Source organism: Salmo trutta, chromosome 22 (assembly GCF_901001165.1).
Source record: "Salmo trutta chromosome 22, fSalTru1.1, whole genome shotgun sequence".
NCBI lineage: Eukaryota > Metazoa > Chordata > Actinopteri > Salmoniformes > Salmonidae > Salmo > Salmo trutta.
The window spans coordinates 29,705,172-29,715,023 of NC_042978.1; the positions used below are offsets into that span (position 1 = coordinate 29,705,172).

The 9,852-nt window shown below is 42.0% G+C and overlaps 1 protein-coding gene across 1 annotated transcript; it reads right to left on the bottom strand.

Annotated features, from left to right (window-relative positions):
- Nucleotides 1-261: 261 nt before the first annotated feature.
- On the bottom strand, nucleotides 262-2,504 carry LOC115158562 (regulator of G-protein signaling 5). The gene is made up of 4 exons (XM_029707664.1): nucleotides 2,277-2,504; nucleotides 1,854-1,999; nucleotides 1,287-1,453; nucleotides 262-1,124 (listed from the first exon to the last, which is right to left on the bottom strand). The coding sequence occupies exons 1-4, from the start codon at nucleotides 2,444-2,446 to the stop codon at nucleotides 924-926; spliced, it is 684 nt and encodes a 227-aa protein (XP_029563524.1). The 5' UTR covers nucleotides 2,447-2,504; the 3' UTR covers nucleotides 262-923.
- Nucleotides 2,505-9,852: the final 7,348 nt, after the last annotated feature.

Consider the following 9,852-nt stretch of genomic DNA (forward strand, 5'->3'; position numbering starts at 1 on the left):
TAAGGAGCATGTTTTTCCTTTGGGTTTTGGTGGGTAAGTGTTTTGCACGTGACAGGACTGTTTGGCTGTCAGTTTTCTCGTTTTGTTTTGTGTAGTGTTCTTTAGTAAATTAAAATCATGATGAACACTAACTCCGCTGAGCCTTGGTCTACTCTCTCTCCCGACAGCCGTTACACTCATCAATATAGTGAACTGACTCAAAAGTGATATTGGAAGTGATATTAGAATAAAATCTAAAAGAGAAATATGACAGAGACACTGTTTTAATATTGTGGTTTTGTTTTTTATTCAAATAACTTATGTTTTACAGTAAAAAACATCAAGAATCAGATAACAGTAGAAATATATTGCACAGTTTTTCATCATTTGTTGGTCTTGTGAAACAGAATATTTATCACAGAGACAACAGAACAGAGTAGAAACAAATCAATAGAATAAATACTCAGTTCCCATAAACATTAAAAAAAACATGTAGGAAACATGCCTAGTCATGAACACAGTGTTAGACATAGATGCAGTTGACTGGGACACTATAACAGTGTGTCTTTGATTGTAAATGTCCAACTTGTCAATGCAAATTGTCAATGCATCCTTTATCACCCTTCCTTCAGCCCACTCTGTCTCTGTACATTCACTGATGATAGTCGACATCATGTGGTGATATTGCCATCACAGTTCTTGTTCAAGTCTCAACTTCCGTCCTCATGGGGTATCACTTTTCTCTTTCTCTCCTTCAGAGCTTTATGGTGATTGACTCTCATCTTTCAGAGTAGCTGGCACCAGAACCTCTGGTTCATGACGAGACATTCGTCCATCTGTACAATTCCTGTCTTGAGGCTTCACGCACGTTCAATGCTCAAGGGCAATGCATTCCTTTTCTATTTAAAATTTCAGACGACCACAGTAGGTCCCCTATTACTAATTCACGCCTTCTTGGAGATGGATGTGCACTTGGCACGGAGCTGGCTGATCAGGTCTTTGTAAGCCGGGGAACGAAGGAAGCGAGGGTAGCAGTCCTTAGCCATGAGAAGGTAGATCCTATGCTGGGCCATGTCGAAACAGGATGTAGATGGATCTTTCAGGTTGGCCCTGGTGATGTCACGAGTCTCGTGGTCAATGTTCACCTGGAGAGAGAGAATGGAGAGAGGGAGGTTAGTCATCTGCTGCAGTCTGAATTAAGGTTTTTTGTTTTTCACTTTTGAGTTATAATTAAGATTATTGAACGTGGGATGCTATGCAAATTCCATAGGTGAGGGAGAGTAAAGCAAGCTGTTGGCAATGCATACCTCCCGGGGTGCGTCGGTGCAGATGAACTCATCATAGATTCTTTGGGCTTTCGCCGACAGCTTGGCAGCAGACTTAGTGCTCCTGAAGTCCTCACAGGCAACGTAGAACGCAATGTTCTCCTCACTGAACTCTGACACCAGGAAAGCTGTAAAGGCCATCAGTCCATCTGATGAAGAGAGAGAGAAAGAGAGAGAGAGATTCATATTGGTACAGTGCAATAACAATGATGCTGTGCAGTGGGTTATCCTAGCATCTGTGTCCTTGCATTATCTGCTGTGTGTGTCTGTACACGTGTATGCATGTGTCTATATCTTGTGGTATAGCCACCAGCACAGTGCCAGCACGTGTGTTCTAATCTACAGTAGCGGCTGTGTGATGTAGTGAGGATCAAGTCTTCTCTTATCTTCGTAATTAGCGAGCTTCCAGTAATACTGGGGCTAAAATCTGGGACTAAAATTGGACAAAATGTCCCACTCTAATCTTAAAGGATTATTTATGTCGGAACTAGACTAATCGTGTATGTTTGCATGTGTGTTTGCAGTGTCTTCAGAGTAAGGTTTACTTACGCTTATTGGACAACAGCTTTTCGAAAGACTCTTTCCACCTCATGCATTGTTCCAGAGTAGGTCTAGTTTTGCCTATTTTGCAGCTTGCTAGACTCCAGTCGGGTTTTTGCAGAAACCTGCCCAGCTTTGCTTTTAGTTCCTTGGCCCTAGAGAGAGAGAATAACACCATAGGTTAGATAAATACACCACAAGTCCTTGAATTATGTCCTTGTTCAGCACAATATTTTGTTACAAACTAGTCACAAAAAAATCTAGACACGTCTCTGCGCTGCAAGGTCTAAATTTAGAATCTACCAAAGCCGCCTTCACTTTCACCATTACAGAAGCTACAACACCCAATAATTATCCCCTTTAATCCTCTAATCCAAATGCCAGAGACGGCAACAGTAAACCTGTGGATGGTAAAAAAATTGTTCTATATACCTTTCCAGGCAGGTGGTAGGCAGTAATGCTAGTCCTTTGCACATAGTTGCTGTGGATGGTAGAGAGCGATAGCAAGATAGGTAGATGTGTAGCAGCTGAACTGATATCAACAGAGTGTGTCTGCAGTGAGGGAGCAGAGAGCTTTTATCCTCCAGCCTGCGACTCATCATCAGCCTGCTCAGCCAATGACACGGCCTGAGGACTCTGCGTGTGTGTGTGTGTGTGAGAGAGAGAGAGACATAGGGAGAGAGAGATAGGGAAGGAGGAAAAGGAATAGGAAGGCAGGGAAGGTGGAAAGGAAGGAAGGAGAGAGAGAACGAGAGAGGGATAGAAAGGAGAGAGGGGGCGAGAGATGGAGGGAGGGTGAAGCTGGGATATGACTGTGTGACCTAATGATAAAAGCTTCTGATATTTTTTTATATTTTTTTTTCGACATCCCTGAAATCACACGTCCTTCATGTTGTTTGTTTTCTTTCTGCTAGCTGAAAACATATTATTGTCTAATTGGACAAAATTAATCTCCCACTTACATGGACCAGCGGGTATTTGTGTGTGTGTGTCCATTTCAGGGTGTGTGTGCATCCATTCACGTGTGTGCTTACATGTGTTCAGTTCATGTGTGTATGTGTGGCAGTGCTTACTAACCATAAGGAAGAGGTGCCAACATGTGCACTGTTATATCCACCACCTGTTGGATGTCAGCACAATTATTACGCTCTTCCTTTGTCTGCTGTATTTTTGTTAAACTTTATTTGACTAGGCAAAGTCTGGGGCTGCTGTTTTGTCTGCTGTTAATGATCACTGCTTGGACACAAACACACATGAGATAACAGGGGAGATAAGATGAGAATACAGTAATAATACTACATCTTACAACTGTAGGAATTACCCCTCAACAAAGATGATCTCATAGATATAAAAAGTCCAGGGCCTGTTTCAGGGAAGGAAATGTGGTTTGATTATTTTGTAAAGTTTAATTATCATTACAACATTTGATTGGATAAACAATACCAGTAAAATGTTTGGACACACCTACTCGTTCCAGGGTTTTCTTAATTTTCACTATTTTCTACATTGTAGAATAATAGTGAAGACATCTAAACTATGAAATAACACACATGGAATCATGTAGTGACCACAAAAGTGTTAAACAAATCAAAATATATTTTATATTTGAGATTCTTGAAAGTAGTCACCCTTTGCCTTGATGACAGCTTAGCACACTTTTGGAGTCAACATGGGCCAGCATCCCTGTGGAATGCTTTCAATACCTCATAGAGTCCATGCTCTGATGAATTGAGGCTGTTCTGAGGGCAAAAGGGAGTACAACTCAATATTAGGAAGGTGCTCTTGATGTTTTGTAAACTGAGCGTACAGTATATACAAACAGTAATAATGCAAACACATACTACAATGAAACAGAAATACCTTGTTTTGAGCCCTTTTTCAATCAACTCAGGTGAAAAGAGTCCAGAAACATTCAAACCAAACAACATCTCTACAAAGCATCTCTGCCTTCATAGTTGCTTGTATACACGCTTAGACAAAAAGGTGCTAAGTAGAACCATATAAGGTTCTTCTGTTTGTTCCCATAGTAGAAGCCTTTTTGGTGCTAGGTAGAACCCTTTCAGGAGGGATTTCAGGAGGGATTTCAGGAGGGGGTACATCACTAGGGCCAAGCTTCCTGCCATCCAGTATCTTTATATCAGGTGGTGTCAGAGGAAGGCCCTAAAAATTGTCAAAGACTCCAGCTACCCTAGTCATAGACTGTTCTCTCTGCTACCGCACGGCAAGCGGTACCGGAGCGCCAAGTCAAGGTCCAAAAAGCTTCTTAACAGCTTCTATCCCCAAGCCATAAGACTCCTGAACAGCTAATCAAAGGGCTACCCAGACCCCTCTTTTACGCTGCTGCTACTCTCTGTTTATAATCTATGCATAGTCACTTTAACTCTACTTACGTGTACTGTACATATTACCTCAATTACCTCAACTAACCTGTGCCCCAGCACATTGGCTCTGTACCGGTAACCCCTGTATATAGCCTCACTTGTTATTTTACTGCTGCTGTTTAATTATTTGTTGCTTTTATTTTCTATTTTCATTTTTTTTTACTTAACACTTATTTAAAAAAAAAATCTTAACTTCTTAAAGCATTGTTGGTTAAGGGCTTGTAAGTAAGCATTTCACTGTAAGGTCTACTATACCTGTTGTATTCGGTGCATGTGACAAATAAAATTTGATTTACAAACCTACAGCACTGGCATACACACAAGTAATTCAACATTTATGCTAAGATGAGGGTTTCTTTATAGAGGTGAAGATCAGTTATTGGAAGGCAAACCATATAAGGGATGCTTTACCCAGGTCTAGTAGCAGTTCGTAGTAGCCTTTCAGTCTTTGGTTGGGATTCTGAAAATATACACAAGCAGCTGATACTCTGCCACAGTTAGATGCAAAATATAACACACTCACAAAGACCTGATTTGATTGAAGATCCCCTGATAAGTGTCACGCCCTGACCTTGGAGATCCTTTTATGTCTCTATTTTGGTTGGTCAGGGCGTGAGTTGGGGTGGGCATACTATGTCCCTTTTTCTATGTTTGGTATTTCTTTGTTTCGGCCGGGTATGGCTCTCAATCAGGGACAGCTGTATATCGTTGTTGCTGATTGGGAGCCATACTTAGGCAGCCTGTTTTCCTTTGTGTTTTTGTGGGTGGTTATTTTCTGTTTAGTGTTTTGCACCTGACGGAACTGTTCGGTTGTTCTTTTGTTTGATTGTCGCATTAGTGTTCAGTTTTAACATTAAAATAACGAACACTTACCACGCTGCATTTTGGTCTGATTTCTCTTCCCCTTCATCCGAGGACGACGAAGACCATTACAGAACCACCCACCATAAGAAGACCAAGCAGCGTGGATTGGAGCATCGGGTTGACGGATGGACTTGGCAGAAGGAGCGAAGATTCTGGGAGGACAAGTTACGGGAGCTACGGGAGCCCGAGAGGCAGCCCCAAACATTTTTTTGGGGGGGGAACTCGAGAAGTTGGCCTGAGTCAGGATGGAATACTGAGCCAACTTCCCGTGCTTACAGGAGGCATCTTAGTACTGATCAGGCACCGTGTTATGCGGTAGAGCGCACGGTGTCCCCAGTACACGTTGAGAGCCCAGCTCCTAACATCTGCCGGGCGAGAGTGGGCATTGAGCCGGGGCGGAGTGTTCCAGCTCAGCGCATCTGGTCTCCGGTGCGCTGTCTCGGTCCAGGTTATCCTGCGCCGGTGCTGCGTACTGTGTCTCTGGAGCGCTGGGATGAATCAGTCCGTCCTGTGCCCTGCTCCCGAGCTGCCACCACGGGTAGATGCCCACCCGGACCCTCCCCTATACGTTTAGGTTTTGCGGCCGGAGTCCGCACCTTTGGGGAGGGGGGTACCGTCACGCCCTGACCTTGGAGATCCTTTTATGTCTCTATTTTGGTTGGTCAGGGCGTGAGTTGGGGTGGGCATTCTATGTCCTTTTTTCTATGTTTGGTATTTCTTTGTTTCGGCCGGGTATGTCTCTCAAATAGGGACAGCTGTATATTGTTGTTGCTGATTGGGAGCCATACTTAGGCAGCCTGTTTTCCTTTGGGTTTTTGTGGGTAGTTATTTTCTGTTTAGTGTTTTGCACCTGACGGAACTGTTCGAATGTTCTTTTGTTTGCTTGTCGCATTAGTGTTCAGTTTTAACATTAAAATAACGAACACCGCAAAGCCGAACAACACTGCCTAAAACCTGAATTGACATTTCAGTTCAGGGCGGAATACAGTATTACAAACGTTTTATCTGTGGTAATTATTCTTCTCTCCTTGTGTGACACCATGAGGGGTAGCCGTTGAGGACAAGTACCTTACAGTACCTCTCCGTACCTTCTTAGTCACATTTGGTCTCAGACCACCTGACCTCACCTCACTTAGGTGCTAGGTATCATCACTCTACATTATGCAGCCAATAGGTATTACAACATATTCTACCTTACCTATCCCTGGGTATAATTACTCTACCTTATGTAGCCCTAGGTATCATCAGTCTACCTTATGTAGCTCCTAGGTATCATTACTCTACATTATGTAGCCCAGTTGGGATAATCACTCTACCTTATGTAGCCACTAAGTATCATCACTCGGCCTTATGTAGCCTCTAGGTATCATCAGTCTACCTTATGTATCCCCTTGGTATAATCTACCTCATGTAGCCCCTAGGTATCCTCACTCTATCTTATGTAGCCCCTTAGGGATCATCACTCTGCCTTATGTTGCCCCTAGGTATCGTCACTCTACCTTATGAAGCCCCAAGGTTTAATCACTCTACCTTATGTAGCCTCTAGGTATTATACACCACATATTATTATTACCTTACACAGCCCCTACATAAAATATCTCACTCTAACTTAACTAGCCCCTAGGTATAATCATTGTACCTTACCTAGCCCCTTGGTATCATAATTCACTCCAATGTAGCTCTTTGTATCTCATTCTATCATGGCCTTCCCCAGATCTCCCACTAAGCCTTATATGGCAGCTCCATTTGGATCCAGCTGGGAGGGATGCTTTAGTTATTAGGTATTGGTTGTTAGAGGCTCAGAGATTATGCATTCAGCTTTAAAGATGTCCTGCTTTCCACTGCTCTTTCAGGAAACAGGAGAGCAGTCTGGGACCAATTGGGCGGTCGAGACAAATTGTTTGGTCACTGCTAGCTCATTCTGGGTCGCAGCTGAAGACAAGGCTTGAACGTTTAAGCATTTTTTGGTTTATTGGGTCCTGAAAAAATTATAAAGGCCTTTTGGACACAAATGGGGAGTGCTTTCATGAAGTCTAATGTACTTATTAATGTGTTTGTTAACCTGTTTGGGATAGGGGGCAGTATTTTCACGGCCGGATAAAAAACGTACCCGATTTAATCTGGTTACTACTCCTGCCCAGAAACTAGAATATGCATATAATTAGTAGATTTGGATAGAAAACACTCTAACGTTTCTAAAACTGTTTGAATGGTGTCTGTGAGTATAACAGAACTCATATGGCAGGCCAAAACCTGAGAAGATTCCATACAGGAAGTGCCCTGTCTGACAATTTCTGTCCTTCTGTAGCATCTCTATCGAAAATACAGCATCTGTGCTGTAACGTGACATTTTCTAATGATTCCATTGGCTCTCAGAAGGCGCCAGAAAGTGTAATGGGGTGTCTGCAGTCTCTGGGCGAAGAACAGCAGGATAATTTGTTAGTGGTCAGGCTGGGAACAGTGACACTGGAGATCCACATTCACGAGACTACTCCATTTTTTTCTTTCAGCCTTTGAATGAATACAACGTCGCCCGGTTGGAATATTATCGCTATTTTACGAGAAAAATAGCATAAAAATTGATTTAAACAGCGTTTGACTTGCTTTGAAGTACGGTAATGGAATATTTTGAATTTTTTGGTCACGAAATGCGCTCGCACGTCACCCTTCGGATAGTGACCTCAACGCACGAACAAAACGGCGGTATTTGGATATAACTATGGATCATTTGGAACCAAAACAACATTTGTTGTTGAAGTAGAAGTCCTGGGAGTGCATTCTGACGAAGAACAGCAAAGGTAATCCAATTTTTCTTATAGTAATTCTGAGTTTAGTGAGCACCAAACTTGGTGGGTGTCAAATTAGCTAGCCTGTGATGGCCGAGCTATGTACTCAGAATATTGCAAAATGTGCTTTCGCCGAAAAGCTATTTTAAAATCTGACACCGCGATTGCATAAAGGAGTTCTGTATCAATCATTCTTAAAATAATGTATGTTTTTTGTGAACGTTTATCATGAATAATTTAGTAAATTCACCGGAAGTTTGCGGTGGGTATGCTAGTTCTGAACATCACATGCTATGGTAAAAAGCTGGTTTTTGATATAAATATGAACTTGATTGAACAAAACATGCATGTATTGTATAACATAATGTCCTAGGAGTGTCATCTGATGAAGATCATCAAAGGTTAGTGCTGCATTTAGCTGTGGTTTTGGTTTTTGTGACATATATGCTTGCTTTGAAAATGGCTGTGTGATTATTTTTGGCAGGGTACTCTCCTGACATAATCTAATGTTTTGCTTTCGCTGTAAAGCCTTTTTGAAATGGACAATGTGGTTAGATTAACGAGAGTCTTTTCTTTAAAATGGTGTAAAATAGTCATATGTTTGACAAATTGAAGTTATAGCATTTTAGAGGTATTTGTATTTCGCGCCACACTCTACCATTGGATATTGGTGAGGCGTTCCGCTAGCGGAACGTCTGTCCCTAATTAAAGTCGAACCCCATTCAATATATATATTTTTCTTAAATTCAAAGTAAAGTTTTTGCTAGCAACATAGGAGAGTTTAGCACCCTCTCCCTTGGACAACATATTTTTCTCTATGTGGCTCCAAAGGGGCTTCCGCTACACAAACATCAATAATTGATTGCATTGATGTAACCAATCAGCATTGATCACAAAGAGTACTTTCTGTCTCTTCTCTATCAAGTGTACTTTCTGTCCTCGCATGGCCATTTAAAAAAAAACTGTTATTCACCTCAGCTAGCAACAGAAACAGTTCAGTGTTTCCATCTTAACACAAAATCCACAGGCATAATTTTATATAATAGTCTGTCTCTCTGTATCCTGCAAAACCATGGTTTCCCTAGCAACTTGTGTGAATTGCCCAGTGGTGTGGTGAGTGTTCTGAAGGCCAGCAGCAGGCACCATAATGCCTGTGAAATCCAGTAAATAAGAAGTGTGTGTGGGGATATGTGTGTGTGTGTGTGTGTGTGTGTCCTGGTATATGGTTCACTTCAGTTCAATGCCACCGGAAAGGCCCACAATGGTTCCCGGCAGCACAGACAATTTTTTATGTTTGTTAGTTTTTGAGGCCTTCTAGTCAACAGCAAGCAAAGGGATGGCTTGGCTAATATCATTGATGCAGAATGATGATAGGAAAAAGACAAATTGCAATTCTCAAGGTAATTGATGAATGCAGCCAGCTGAAGGAATCATTGAGAACACAGAAGGCTGCTGAGGGAATGACGGCTCATAATAATGGTTGGAATGGAGTGAATGGAATGGTATCCAAAACATGGTAACCACGTGTTTGATTTGTTTGATACCATTCTATTTATCCTGTTCCTTACTATGAGGCTGTCCTCCCCAATAAAGGTGTGACCAGCCGCCAGGGCTTGAGACACATGGGAAGTTGCACCACCATGAACCCAGAGTTGACAGAGTGTGTTCAGCTACTATTGCTATATAAATGCTGGACATGCTTTATGGCTCTGGGGTCCATAATGTCAGTTCAAAACCTCTATAATTGCAACGTCCATGAGTAGACAAAGATTATCTATGCAGTTTTTTTAATGTAAACGTAATAAAGGCATCATTGGTATGCATATGCTTCTTGTATGCGACAAGTATTGGCGGCTCTAGTGTTAATAAAATCAAATATATGAATGCTGTGAAATCACATCAGACTGTAATTCCAAACTTCTACAGCTGCACCATTGAGAGCATCCTGACCGGTTGCATTACCACCTGGTATGGCAA

Bases quoted from the DNA above. Each gene is read 5' to 3' on its own strand.
- LOC115158562 (XM_029707664.1), bottom strand. From the start codon at position 2,446: ATGATGAGTCGCAGGCTGGAGGATAAAAGCTCTCTGCTCCCTCACTGC. The intron at 2,000-2,276 runs GTATATAGAACA...CTCTCTCTCTAG, and splicing joins CCTACCACCTGCCTGGAAAG to GGCCAAGGAACTAAAAGCAA. The intron at 1,125-1,286 runs GTATGCATTGCC...CTCTCTCTCCAG, and splicing joins GCACCGACGCACCCCGGGAG to GTGAACATTGACCACGAGAC.